Source organism: Lytechinus pictus, chromosome 1, assembly GCF_037042905.1.
Source record: "Lytechinus pictus isolate F3 Inbred chromosome 1, Lp3.0, whole genome shotgun sequence".
Taxonomy (NCBI): Eukaryota; Metazoa; Echinodermata; class Echinoidea; order Temnopleuroida; family Toxopneustidae; genus Lytechinus; species Lytechinus pictus.
Window position 1 is genome coordinate 203,275 of NC_087245.1, and position 15,586 is coordinate 218,860.

At 34.3% G+C, this 15,586-nt stretch overlaps 1 protein-coding gene across 1 annotated transcript in view; it reads left to right on the forward strand.

Moving 5' to 3' along the window:
* Positions 1 to 840: 840 nt before the first annotated feature.
* Positions 841 to 15,586, forward strand: part of LOC129255375 (uncharacterized sodium-dependent transporter HI_0736-like) — a 34,427-nt gene continuing 19,681 nt past the window's right edge. The window contains exons 1-4 of the mRNA XM_064100851.1: positions 841 to 1,167; positions 3,139 to 3,301; positions 3,968 to 4,090; positions 11,568 to 11,707. Of these exons, the coding sequence (XP_063956921.1) occupies positions 924 to 1,167; positions 3,139 to 3,301; positions 3,968 to 4,090; positions 11,568 to 11,707 (670 nt within the window). The 5' untranslated portion in view covers positions 841 to 923. The remainder of the gene's footprint in view (positions 1,168 to 3,138; positions 3,302 to 3,967; positions 4,091 to 11,567; positions 11,708 to 15,586) is intronic.

Genomic DNA, 15,586 nt, shown 5'->3' on the forward strand with positions numbered 1-15,586 from the left:
TTTTATATTCAGCATGTTCAGTTGATATCAAAGCAAAACAAATAAAGATATTAAATACAGCTAAATATAATCTGAAGATTCAAAAGGGGTCAAACAATTACGATAAGACATAATGTATAAAAGTTACCCCTCCCCTTGTATTACCATTCAGTTAAATTTATTTTCATTCAGCGTTGACACTTAGAACGGAATGGGATGTGATCTGTATCTTCAGTCTGACATTTGACTGGTATCAACACATTTATATTGGTATTCCTCAAATGCCATCTTTTCTCCTCTTTTTTATAGGGAACCAATGGTGGAAAATGTCAGACTTCAAGAGGGATTCGCCACATTTGAGACATTTTTTATTGCACCTGCTCTCTATAAGGTCTTGAGGTTGGTTTGCTAGATCATGCTTTCCTGTGATGAATAAAAATTGCCTACAACCAACTTTACCACTCCCAATTTATACAAGGTCTTTGACTGGTAGCTTGAATGGAATCGATGATCTAAGGATTTACATTCGTCTATTAGCTTTGCCAATCATACTATTCACCTGGCCATCCTACTTCAAGTCTGACTAGATGAGGATACCTAGGATTTTCATCGAAGATACCTCAACCAATGTTTGGTTATCAAGAGAGATTTAAAAATCTACACACATAACAAAGCAGTTCCCTGGATTTAGCTTCATGCTATTACTTGTACACCAGTTTCCTAGTGCACTTAAGGTACACTTAACTTCACCAGTAGCACCCCGCTTTTCTGATTCTGCTAGTGTCAAGTCATCCAGATACTTCCAGTACCTTCGGTTGCTGTCTGAGAAGGCATTAGTTGCCAGCACAAGAAATAGTATGGGGCCAAGTTTTGTGCCCTGAGGCATGCCCACCGTCAATTTTGCTCTCCTTGCTTTATTTAGTTTTTTTTACATTTCATAATCTATGATCTTCCTTCTTCTCCTTGCTTTATTTTGTTTTCATCAGGAATCTGCCATGCCAGTATTGTTTCATGCCATATCCATCCTGTTATCAGCACTGATTGTTCTCTGGGGGGTCAAGAGCATTGAGTTGGTCAGTTCCATCATTGTATCCATCTTCCTCCTCCTCATCGTCATTTGTTTCATCTGGAGCTTGACTTTGCCTAATGCTGATGATGGCATTCGCTTCCTCTTCACACCTGATTGGGGTTAGTGTCATGTCTTTTCCTTTTATTGTATGTGTTTTGGAGTTCATTTTGCTCATGTTTTCTATGCTTACTTAATACATTTACATGGTGAACATTGTTGTGGGTTGAGTTTACTTTTCAGATTAAAGGTCAAGTCCACCCCAGAAAAATGTTGATTTGAATCACTAGTTAAAAGTGAAACAGGCATAAAGATTAATGTTTCATCAAAATCATGTGTAAAATAAGAAAGCTATGACATTTTAAAGTTTCGCTCACTTTTCACAAAACAGTTATATGCACAACTCAGTGACATGCAAATGAGGACTCAGAGTTGATATCCTTTTTTCCTTATAAGTGAGTTGATTTGTTGAATCTGAGTAACCTTTCCTTATTCCCTTTAAGTGAGTTGATTTGTTGAGTCTGAGTATTTCATTATTTCCTATGAGTGAGTTGAAGTGTTGAGTCTGAGTATTTCATTTTTCCTATAAGTGAGTTGATTTTTTGAATCTGATAAGTGAGTTGATTTGTTGAATCTGAGTAACCGTTACTTATTCCCTATAAGTGAGTTGATTTGTTGAGTCTGAGTAACCTCACCTTATTCCCTTTAAGTGAGTTGATTTGTTGCGTCTGAATATTTCATTATTTCATATAAATGAGTTAATGTGTTGAGTCTGAGTATTTCAATATTTCCTATAAGTGAGTTGATGTGTTGAGTCTGAGTAACCTTTCTTTATTTCCTATAAGTGAATAGATTTGTTGAATCTGAGTAACCATTCTTTATTCCCTATAAGTGAATTGATTTGTTGAATCTGAGTAACCTTTCCTTATTCCCTTTAAATGAGTTGATTTGTTGAGTCTGAGTATCTCATTATTTCCTATAAGTGAGTTGATTTGTTGTGTCTGAGTAACAATTCCTTATTTCCTGTGAGTTGATGTGTTGAATCTGAGTAACCTTTCTTTATTCCCTATAAGTGAGTTGATGTGTTGAGTCTGAGGAACCATTCCTTATTTCCTATAAGTGAGTTGATGTGTTGAATCTGAGTAACCTTTCTTTATTCCCTATAAGTGAGTTGATGTGTTGAATCTGAGCAACCTTTCTTTATTCCCTATAAGTGAGTTGATGTGTTGAATCTGAGTAACCGTTCCTTATTTTCTATAAGTGAGTTGATGTGTTGAGTCTGAGTAACCTTTCTTTATTCCCTATAAGTGAGTTGATGTGTTGAATCTGAGTAACCTTTCCTTATTCCCTATAAGTGAGTTAATTTGTTGAGTCTGAGTATTTCATTATTTCCTATAAGTGAGTTGATTTCTTGAGTCTGAGTATTTCATTATTTCCTATAAGTGAGTTGATGTGTTGAATCTGAGTAACCTTTCCTTATTCCCTATAAGTGAGTTGAATTGTTGAGTCTTAAGTATTTCATTATTTCCTATAAGTGAGTTGATTTGTTGAGTCTGAGTATTTCATTATTTCCTATAAGTGAGTTGATTTGTTGAGTCTGAGTATTTCATTATTTCCTATAAGTGAGTTAATGTGTTGAGTCTGAGTAACCTTTCTTTATTCCCTATAAGTGAGATGATTTGTTGAGTCTGAGTATTTCATTATTTTCTATAATTGAGTTGATTTGTTGAGTCTGAGTATTTCATTATTTCCTATAAGTGAGTTAATGTGTTGAGTCTGAGTAACCTTTCTTTATTCCCTATAAGTGAATTGATTTGTTGAATCTTGAGTAACATTTCCTTATTCTCTTTAGATGAGTTGATTTGTTGAGTCTGAGTATCTCATTATTTCCTATAAGTGAGTTGATGTGTTGAGTCTGAGTAACCATTCCTTATTTCCTATAATTGAGTTAATGTGTTAAGTCTGAGTAACATTTCCTTAATCCCTATAAGTGAGTTTATGTGTTGAGTCTGAGGAACCATTCCTTATTTCTTATAAGTGAGATGATGCATTGAATCTATAAAAAAAAACCATTGCTTTATCATTTCCTACAGTGCAGCTTAGAAACCCTAGGATGTGGGTAGATGCCATAAGTCAAAATGCATTTGATACAGGTGCAGCTGCTGGTCTATTTGTTTCATATGCTGCCTATATGACTGCTGAAACTGGGATAGTACGATATGGTATTCTTGTCCCTATTGGAAATAATATTGTCAGGTAAATAACCAAGTTTATCATTTGTAACCACTCATTATTTGTTTGGATTTTAAAGGCATAGACTAACCTTACAAAGGTCTTTAAAAAATACTGGACCTTGAATTCATATTGTAATTAATACTTCTCATATGGATAACAAGAAAAAACAGCCAGGAAGAAAAGTAACAATAAATTCATCCAGACACTTTCAAGATATCTGTGACTGAAAATCATCATTCAAATTTTTCTATCTTTTGAAGAGATTAATATGACACATGTTAGTCACTTTATCACCATTTTGAAACACTGATTTTTTTTTTATTAGAGTGCATTTTTTAATCTGATTTGTTCTTATGATATCTCAAAGATACAGGTGACAAATGGGACTTTGCAACTAAGATTTTTTTTTATCAAATTAATGTTAACATATGCCGTAAGTAACATATGTTACTAATAGACCATGAAATCATATTGGGCATGCATTTTTGTTTACACTTTACAAAACTTGAAATGGCAAAGCCACAAATTGTCTGAATTCATATCTTGTAGACTACATGTACATCATACATGAATGCAAGATGTTGTCAAGACAAAGTGACAGAACTAAAATGAGAGTTATTTTTTATCTTCTTAATTTTTAACCTATATTTAGATGTTGATTGATCTGTGGTATTCTCTTTCCTGTAGTTTGATATGTGGTATGCTGACATATGCAACTGTCTTTTCAACTCAAAGTTCTCTCAACAAATCTGAAATAGTGGATTTACTTGCAGAAAATGGCCCAGGAAACACGGGACTAACTTTTATTTGGTAAGTACATGACTGTACACTGTATTTACACCAGCCATGATTTATGTTTGTGTTGTGATAGTGCCCCTATTCATGTAGCCAAAAAGTAGCCATGTATTTTTAACTCTGCCCCATGTTTGTTGCAATGCCATTATCTAATATTGGTGCACCTCCCGTAACTAAATATTTTCTCTTTCCGTGCCAAAGCATACATCCATCCATTTAGATATGCATACATGTACATGTAGTACATACTTAATGGAATGTTAAAAAAATTATACCAAAATCACCTTTTTTTGGAATGGGTTTAAAATCCATGAATATTTGTTTCCTAGTGTTCAGAAATTAATCGATATCTGTCCATTTATATTATATTCATTTCTATACATTGAAGTGATGTAATATAAAATCTGTGATATTAAAGCCTGTCTAAAGGTATGATTAAGGGTCAATAAGATTTTCCCTTAATATAACTTTTCATCTCATTACGTCAAACCCTCGTTGCAGATTTGCTGCACCAGCTCATGGCTCATGCTGCAGTCGTATACCCCGATAACAAAATCCTCGGAGGAACCAAGATATTTCATTCCCAAGCACTATCAATCCTGAATCGCCCGATGATCCCTCTTATGTAACATTTCTCCTTCGCAGGCACAAGCCTGATGGTTAGACCATAAACCAGGGGTTCTCAAACTTTTTCATTGAAGGGCCAGATGAGACTCCAAGTAAACCTGAAAGGGCCAGGGTGAATTGGATACTTAGAAAAAAAATGTGCGCGAAGCGCAAAGACCCTTGCAGTCGGGGTCCTAGATGCTCTCTTGTGCAATCGGGCCCTTACTTTGGGAGCATTCAATCCAACAAATTTATAACAGTTTCATATGGAACGCAGGCAAAATTAGAAAAGATTTCCAAATACAGCGAGAGTCAATATTAATGATAACAAAATTGTAAATTGTTAAAAGGAATCTAGATTGTACCTATACATACCTGGTATTGGGGAGACAGATAATGTCTTGAACTATCAATATTTTTTGTAGTCAAAGTAGAATTAATAATAGAGCATGTCTGTTGTATACTCTAACAAGGGTGTCAGTCTCCTAATCACTTTCAATATGGGAAACGTGACAGTCTGTTAGCAACAAGTTGCTTGAATCTTGGCACAAAAGGTGTGATTGCCAGATGAAGGCACTGTTGCAAATGTTCACTGGTCAAGCAGGGGCCGCGGGGGGGGGGGGGGGGATTTTTTTCCAAAACCATGTACAAAAACGTAAAAATGACCATATGATTGTGATTTTTTTGCATGGCCAGCCCCCCCCCCCCCCCCCACACACACACTTCGAAAACCGTTCCACGGCCCCTATCAAGGTACTTCGGTATGAGTTAGTTCTTTAAAATGTTCATTGTGGAAAATGCACCTTCGCACCTTATGTATATACCTATGTATAGATCCAAACATGGTGAGAACAGCGCTGGTCATCTAATAAGAAAGTAGATCGAACAGACAGAAAAGACTCTGACACTAAACTTTGTTTAAAAGTCAAATTAATTTGACTGCCATTAATTTTATTACGGTTAGGTCTACACGGATACACAATGTAATCACATTTCATATTGTGACTTAAAAGTGATTGAAAAAAAACCTAGCAGAGTCTCGCGGGCCGTATCTGGCCCGCGGGCCGTAGTTTGAGAACCCCTGCCATAAACAATAGCTGTGATATTACGTAAGAGCAGCTCTGCCAGTAGTAGGCCTTTCGGAATTAAATTATTGTATTTGATATTTAATCAAGTTTTCAAAGGCATATTGTATTTTGAAATCCATTGTAATTCTGTTTTCAGTTTCGAACGAAGAAAATCGTCCCTGAAATAAGGAAACTATTAAAGAGAAATAAAAATGACTGCATGGGATGGCGAGCGAGTTTGCTCGAATTGGCGCGCTGCGTATGTAATTGCGATTGAGTTTTTTTCTGACCCATCGAGGTCAAGAAACACATGTTTAGATACTTACATGTAAATAACTGGCCTGGGGTGATTTAGATTTTCCATGGTTTGTAACAGGGGTTTACCTTCTCCAACGACGGTTTTGCCTCATGTAATCGACCAACCTTTTTAGCCATTTTTGTCTTGCCTGCCTGCATAGGAGGAGAGTGAGACTTACGCACCGATGTCGTCAACATAAAAATCTTAGCCAAGGTTAAGTTTTTGAAATATCATCATAGCTTTGAAATTTTACAGATCTAGAACAACATGGACATTTAAAAATAATAAATTATCATTAATTGTCTTGCACAAGTTTCAGGTGACATAACTAAGATCAAAGGTCATTCAGGGTCATAGAATTTAGTATAATGAATGGTGTTTTACAAGAACAAATATCTTGTTTTCCAAGCCATTTTTGTCTTGCCTGCCTGCATAGGAGAGCGAGACTTACGCACCGATGTCGTCAATATAAAAATCTTAAGCAAGGTTAAGTTTTTTGAAATATCATATGTTTGAAATTTTACAGATCTAGTTGATATAACATGGACATTTTAGAATAATAAATAGATGACATGATTAAGATCAAAGGTCATTCAGGGTCATCAAATTTAGTATAATCATATGAATGGTGTTTTTTGTGAATAAATATCTTGTTTTCCAAGACACCACTGCTGGGCACTATAATGAATCACGTTATGCAGGCAACTCTGCCAGAGGCATTCCACTTTTTTGTGTGAACAATTATATTTGTTTCATCAAATATATAGGGTCTTCTTTCTGTAAATATTTATTATTATTATTATCATTAGTAGTAGTAGGAGGAGGAGTAGTAGTAGTAGCAGTAGAAGTAGTAGTAGTAGTAGTAGTAGTAGAAGTAGTAGTAGTAGTAGTGGTATTTGTAGTAGTAGTAGTAGTAGTAGTACATGGAGCTTTTTGGGCACTTATGTTACAAATTTAGTGATTGGATACCAGGAAGCTAAAAAAAAAAGACTATATATCCTGAGATTTTCAGTCCATATTATTTATATCAAGAAGAAAAAAACATGCATGTATTTAATCATTAATACAAAAACAAATTATATAAATTTTCTGAAAAGTCAGACTTACAATTTGCTATCATCCAATCAGTGTTTTTTTAAAAGAAAATTTGTCATTTATAAACATCTAGATTATTCTAGTAAAACCAGGTACATGTATTTTATAAGGCAAGCTAGCAATCGTTTTGAGCACCTTCAGAACTATTTCCCAAAGAGGGGTTCCAAAAGAAACCGATCAAACTTTTAATAGGCACAGCACAAATTCCACTTGGTCAAAATGAACTATATTTTTACACATGCTAGCTTAAATAATTTTTACTAAGCACCAGAGTTGTATGCAAGTCATTTTTTTGCAAGTCCAAGTCAAATCCGAAATCTCTTGGCCATAGCTCAAATCCAAGTAAACTCAAGACCAAGTCAAGTCCCCAGTCATTTCAACTCCGGTCAAATTTCTGTGTACTACCAAGTGAGTAAAAAAAAAACTTGACACGTCATACATCCTCAATTTAAGAAAATAATATATCATGAACATATAATCTTATTATATGGCTGGCGTTCCATACTATAAACCGATTTCGAAGCTGCCGCGTGCGAGTTTTGCACGCTGTGCGCTATCCATATCCGACATTATTGCCTGGGGATGTGCAATGCAAACACAACTAAATAGAATATTACTTTTCCAAAAAAAGCTCTAAGAATAATTTTTCAAACACACTTTAGATCACATACTGATATCTTATTTTTTGAAAATAACATTCTTAAAGTAAGTGACATATATCTTTTCGAACTTAGTCAATTTATGTTCAAATTAAGCATGGACGACCTCCCCGCCATTTTCTCTAATATGTTCCGTAAAAATGCATCCATACATTGCTACCCAACAAGGCAACAACAATATTATCATCTTCCTTTAACAAGAACTTTATTTGCAAAGAATTAATTTGTCTTCTCCGGGCCTGCCTACTGGAACTCTCTGCCTCAAGATTTCAAAGAATCCCCCAATGTAATATTTTTAAACGCAAACTGAAGAACATGTTAATTCTGCAATACTCGTTGCAAACAGGTCAAGCTGAATAACTAATTTAATTGTACTCGACTTTTGTGTATATGCGTATTATATGCGCTCATATTATATACATAGTCATGTATATTATTTGTTTTATTATTTTTTTCTTCTTAAAATTGCAATTAACCAAAGTACCTGCATGCTCCTGCTGCCCGCCTTCTTTTTTCTTTCTTTCTACTTAGTGTACTGCACTCCTCTGTCCCTCCTGTCTCCCCCCTCACCTCCCCCTCTCTTAAAATATTGTAAAACGTAATATTTTCTCACACGATCCATCAGTTACGTTTTTGTCAAGTGCACACAAAATTGTTTGTATTTATTTTTAAACAAAATTATTATTAAGACCCAATATTTATTTTTTGTAATTTTGTAATGTAACTAAGAAAGGGGCTTGCCTCTTGTACAAGCTTTACTTTTTTCGGCAAGTCCCTCCGTTTTACTTTTAAATACAAATGTCATTTGAGATATCTTTATTTACTGAATTGTGTTCCTTAAATCTATGATTATATTATATACAGTCAGACTGCAGGTCCCAAGAAAGTGGCTTCTTTCATCCAAGTGATATTCATGACTGAGATGTTTTGCATATTTAATGAGCTTGATGCGGACCAAAACACCTCTTTTCATTCGGTCATTGCTGCTCTAATTGTACATCGAATTTCATGAATTTGGTACCATTGTAAAGAAGAAGAATCATTCTTTCAGGTCATGTGTTTGGATTTATTCAAAGATTTTGTAATATAGGCTAAAATTTTGATCTAAAATATGCTACAAAATAAATATTTTCACCTGACAAAAGCTGCTCTTTTCACACTTTATTTTTGTTTGAGCCCAAATGATTTTTATATCATGATAAAGCTGAATATGTATGCTTTAAAATTATATAGGTTTCAAAATAAGAATTGGTTTAATCGGGTCAAGATCACACTTTTCATTTGCCAAGTACATAAAGCAGCTTGAAAGCAAGAATACTGCACTCTGATTGGTCAAAAAGACCACACAATGGCAAATTCCAATGGTTCCAGTGCCTGGGTTCGTGGGAAGGTCACACTTCCCATGTGGTAATCTCCTCAAATACCCCGCGCCTGTTGTTCTGTGAACCTTATCCAGCCAATCAGAACTCTGGATTTCATGCAAGTACAAAATTTCAGAAATCTCGTCTTGTACCTTGGTGGGAAAAGTGTGATCTTGACCCGATTAAAAGGTGCCGCATATCAAGAGTGGCACTGTGAGAAAGTACAGAAGTTCAGCTTTATGGTGATATAGATATCATTGAGGCTCAAAATAAAAAGTTTTGCACAATTTGCAAAAGAAAACAGAGGAAGAAAATTCAGTTTTGAGGCACATTTTCAGGCCAGAAATTTACTTATTTAACAAAATATTGTATACAAAATAAATGACCAATATGAAAGAGTAACTTTTACTCTATCTGATGGTGCAATAATATTTCATTTAACTTGAGGTTAAAACAGGTAAATTGTTAGAGAAAGAAAATCTCACGAATCACGAGATTTTGCAAGGAGGAGGATTCAGCCACGAGATGATTTGGATGAATCTGGCCTTTTTGCTCATTAGCATAGGGACCTGCGGTCTGACTGTATATATTATATTTTGTCTTGTAGTATTTTCGACCTTGCTATGTTATGTTCATCGTATTATGTACAATTGTGAAACGGAAATAAATAAATCAAAATCATTTGTTCGCTATCTTTGCCCCAATTGGAAAGATTCATTGCGCATTGAGTGTCTATACATTATACACTACTGTAACGGTAAACGAGGCGAGGCGCATGTACGCACATTGCATTTGGAGTATGCGCAGCGAGCAGTATGAATGAATGCAAGCTTTGCCAGCACTAGCGGGGCTCCAGCCATTGGTCCCTGGGGCATGGCCAGGGCGCCGAGGCAGGCCTCATTGACAAAGTAGCGAGTTCTGCCGCTATTCACCGCAGGATATACGATTCTTTCGACCTGATAAGTAAGCCTGAGTCAAATCGATTTTATAAAATCGGTGTTCGATCGATGTCATCAAGTGCAGGGTCAGATTTTGCAAAAAAGGTGCATCGAAGAAAAGAAGAAAAAAAAATATCTTCTCCCAAATAATTTGATACCATATTCATGTGTTATATCTTCATGCTTGGATAATCACTAGGTATTCTTTGCTGTAAATTGATGTAAATTTGATGTAAATTTGCGCCAAGGTAAGGTATGACTGGAATGAAAGAACCCCACTTACCAATGCCATAATCTTATGTGAGTTAATAAACATATTTGCAAATCCCTTTTCATTGAAATTAAGATGAGAATTGATACTAAGAAATGTTTATTAAAATTATAAAGTAAATTATTGAAAAAGTATTTTGAAATGGATTTTAATGCAACCCTTGGACATGTAGGATTTTGACATTGATATTTGGATTCATTTATGGCAGTCATATTTGGATTCATTTATGGCACAGATCAAAATTTACATCACTGCAAAGAATACCTCCTGATCATTCAAGCGTTAACTCAGACATGTACCACAATAAAGTATCAAATTATTTGAAAGAACATTCTTTTTCAGGCCATATATAATAATTATGTGTTCATTACATATTTTTGAGCTGTGTTACCACAGTGGAATATGTACACAATGAATTACATGCAGTTTTAAACATTTTATGGCATGTATTTGAAGTGATTTTATTTTTTACGGCACAGGATTGACTTACATGTAAGATCTTTTCATTAGGTACATTTCATTATTGCATATATCAATAAAAAAAATTTACTCCAAGATTTCTGCCACACTTTAATGATTAGAAAAAAAATTACTCAACAACACAGGAAGTTACCTGAATCAACAATTCTTGTGTAGGGATATATGGCATGTGAAGAGCTTTTAGATCATGACAGAAGGGGCACAATTTTCATTAAAATTGTAAGCGAGTGAAGTGAGCAAGCACAGATCAGTTTGTTATTTTGCTATGATATTCAGAAAATAACATAAAATTATTTTCCTTTTCTGTTTATCTTGGTTGTGGAACCTTTTCTTTGTAAGAGAAAGAGGTTGTTAATGGCCTAGGTATACATGAAAACATCTTTGGCCTTTCATTTTCCATTTTATGACTTTTGGTTCAGAAACAAATTGATATAAGGGTCTAGAGCCTCTCTGTGATTGAACCAATCTCTTGATTATTGACATGTGCTTTAATAGTAAAGGTTAATAAACAATCATTTCTGTTTAAAATATAGTTCATTTTGACTGGTTGGATTTTGTGCAGTGCCCTTGAAAAACTTTGATCAGTTTCTTTTGGAACCCAGTTTACAAGTATGGATTTTTCTTTCTGAGAACTTATTTTTGCTAATACATTCTTTGATGCAAAAAAGAATCCCATTTTGTTTTGTAATTGGAACTCAATTTTGAATATCTCCACAGGTTTCCAATATTTTTCAATGAGATTGGGAGAGGAGGTCGTTTTGTCTGTGTTATCTTCTTCATATCCATTGTTTTTGCTGGCCTAAGCTCTCTTACAGCTAATGTTGAACTACTTGTCAAGGTCGTGGAAGATTTTGGATGTGAGTATATTCATGAATTATCCCTCTTAGCTATCCAGAGACTCGTAACACTAAGATTGGTGAGTAATGGCAATTTGAAAGAATAATTCTGTTTGCTTAATGGCAGGCCTGTTGAACAGTTTACATGTGAGTTATTATGTTTGGTTAATTGCAAGCCTGATGAATATGAGTGATTTTGTTTGGTTAAGAGCAGGCGTGCTTAAAAATATACATGTATGAATGATTCTGTTTGGTTAATAGCAGGCCTGTTAAATATAGGTTTTCCCGTCCAATTTCGTCAGAGTTGCATTTAAATTGATGAAAGGACGTTCAAATTTGAAATATTTCGTCCACCCTCTGCACACATGGTTCATTTTCATTTATTTTGCATTCAATTCCGTTCTATATCATTCCTTTGAATTTTGTAGAAATTCAATTTAGAGAGAAATTCTTTCAAATTAATGGCCCAAAGGTGTCATTTAATTTCGCAAGGACAAACTGATCATTTAATTTCGCCTAAAATACCATTTTCAATTTCATTGATCGGCACACATAATTGCACTTTAAACGTCCAAATTTAGATAGTGTGTTTCTGTGTTCATTTTTTTAATTACGTTATACAATTTTTTTTCAAACTTTGCCCTATCTTTCTATTTTTTCTGACCTTTTCAGTTAAAATAATTTTATTCCATTATGTATGATAAAGACTTTATACATGAAACAGGGTTGTTTGATTTAAATCATGTCGATTTAAATCATGATTTAAATCACTTGATTTTTTTCAAAAAAATCACTGATTTAAATCAACTTTTATTTAAAAAATTAGTTTTCTCTATTTTCTCTTCTTAACAGATACTTTCAATGTAATCATTTTCATTTCTGTTCCACATGCTTTAGAGATACTTTAAAAGAATGATACACCCTCATGGAGTCTGATTTAACACCACTGTTTTATTTTCAAATTGTAAAACAAGCAAAACTGATGAAAACAACAAGTTTCTAACGAAGTAATGATAAATAACTCTCTGTATGTACACCAAACTGTTAAATCTTCAATCTACAAAGGTGCTCAAAGTCCACAACTTGGATAAGGAAAGAAAATGTAAAAAGTTTACTCCAGCCTTCAACTCAGATGAGCTAACAAACCAAGAGAAAGAATTTACCTTGTGTATGCTGAAGATGCTGATGGTCATCTTGGGCAACATCCAGTCGATCATTGTTGCACTTTTCATGGTGTGTTTTCATCCGCTTCACAATCCCCATCAACTCAAAACCACATAGTTTGCACTTTGCTCTGCATCCAGTTGCAGATTTTGATGGCAGTTTCTCAAAAAAGTACCAAATGGGGTCTGATTTTCTTCCAGACATGATGCTTATTCATGCATCACAAAAGCTGCAAAACCCTTTGTTTATTAGCTATTACCAGCTGTTAGTTGGGAAGTCCCCCATGTGATAGTTCTAGGAAATATTCCTAGCTAAAATCCCCCATGTGATAATTCTAGGAAATATTCCCAGCTAGAATTTCCAAGGGCAGTATAGGAACCCTAACAGGCCTTTAATAATGTCAATTTTGTCGGAAATTCTCAAGTTCTTTGAGTACTTCATGCATTGGAGTAACACTTCAGATGTTTTGAACTGACTGATATAAAAATTTCAAGAGTTTAAATGTATACATAATACATAACATTACTTGGGCTTCCATAAAATGTCCCTCTCTATAATGCAAATAAATGAATAAAAAAATAAAAAAAATTACCTGTATATAAGTGGATTATTGTGTCAAATAGTACAATACACAATGTTCAAAAGACTACTTGACCACTATTATTGGTGTAAAACAGTTTAAATATAGTTTAAAACGTGTTAAGTGTGACCATTATTTTTCGTTGGAAAAAAAAAAAAAAAATCTGATTTAAATCATAAAAATCCGATTTAAATAAAAAAAATCTGATTTTTTTTATTTTTTTTTTTAAATAAAAAAAAATCAACAACCCTGACATGTAACACTTATATGATATGGTTGTAAACACTTATTCTTTTAGTGATTGATGAGTGGGTGCAGGGGCGGATCCAGGATTTCCCAAAAGAGGGGGGCACATTTTTCAGAGGAATTTAACTAGCAAAAAAAAATGTTTTTTAACCAAAGAATAAGGGTATTTTGTCCACGAAAATAAAATTAATTGTGCCTCTAAAAAGGGGAGGGGCACGAGTCGGCTGTGCCCCCACCCCCCTGGATCCGCCAGTGAGTGGGTGGATGACCTATGCCAATGGCAGGTATTTTCTCTTCATCATCTTGTTCTTTTTTATTTTACATAATTGTAATTTATATCGCTTTTGGGAAGGGATGAGAAACATGGTATTGAAAGTGGAACAAAAACAAGTTGTTGTTCCGATGATGGTTTGTCAGATGGATGATACATTTCAGTTAAATTTTAAACATCCAATTTGAAGTAAAACCCATTTCCATAATTATTTAAATGAAGTAAACAGCAACAGCAACAACGAAAAACACTGTCCATATCCTATAAGTGATTGCATATTAATGATTTTGAAATCATAAACGTTCACAAGGAAGGTACCGGTGCGAATTTGAAAACACTTCTTCAGCTATTTTAATTTGATCGTGCTTTAGACATGTTTCAATGAGATAACCATGAAATCGCGTGTCAATAGAATCAAATTGAATTAAGTATTTGGATATTTAAATGCTGATCTCATAGGTCATTCAAATTAGTTGCAAATTGAATTATTACATCATTAAATCGGTTGAAATTTTGACAAAATTGGACGGGAAAACCTATAGTATGTGAATTTAATTATGTTCTTTTTTTTTTTTTATTTATGTTTTTATTGATAAATCTTCAACATACAAATCATTTACATCAAATTCCACTATAAAAGTTACAAAAAAAATCAAAAATCAATCAAAATATATACAAGGGATTGGAGTGATCGGAAAAGAAAAAAAAAAAAATCAACAAGGAGAAAGCGGAGTACATGTATATCATTTCATTAAAACAATATCATATTTTTACATGAGCAAGAACCCCTAGAATGAAAACCAATCAGCAACAAACTTTGGCAAAGTTATTAAAAAATAATTAAGAAAGACCATGATGCAAAGCATTAAAACAAAAACCTACTCAGGCTGGAAAGGGCAGAAGTGAGGGAGGAGACGACCAGCCGCCCTCTAACTCTCTCACACGTTCCCCCTCGCCTCGAATCATAGACATACCCTTTATAAAGTTTGTATCCTCACACTGACACTCGCACCCCCCCCCCCCTTCCATCACACACTGTAAGAAACTCCACACTCAAAGATCATTCCCCCCCCCCCAATCCCGCCCATTCCAGCCGGAGAATTGCACGTGGTCAAAATAAAAGCTGAGCGTGAGAAAAGCCAAGAAAAATTTGACCTATTTTCATTCCGGGGTCATCGCACATGTTAACAGTGGCGGTAGAATAGTAAACAAAGTGTCGAGTTAAAATGGTTGTATTAGGTTACAGAGGTCAGCCATAACAGCACAAGTATCAAGAGGACAGAAATTAACAAAAAAATTGGCAAGAAAAGTGCAAACATGGAGTGCAAATAACATGTATACATAAAATAAAATAAAGGGAAAGGAAGAGTTTCAGAGTTACACATAAAATGGCACTAAATGCTCAGAATTATAAAACACCTAGATATCGAAACGCCATTTCTTAAAATGACTAGGTAACTTATTGCTTTTTTTTGCTGCCAAATATTCTAACTCTTTTTGTTTCTTAACATAAGATTTATACATGACAAAGTTTGGGAGCTCGTTTCTAAATTTGCAAGAATAAATATGATACTTCAATAGTAAAAACAAATATGAAACAAATTTATCACTACATATACCAAACATTTTTTCATAATTA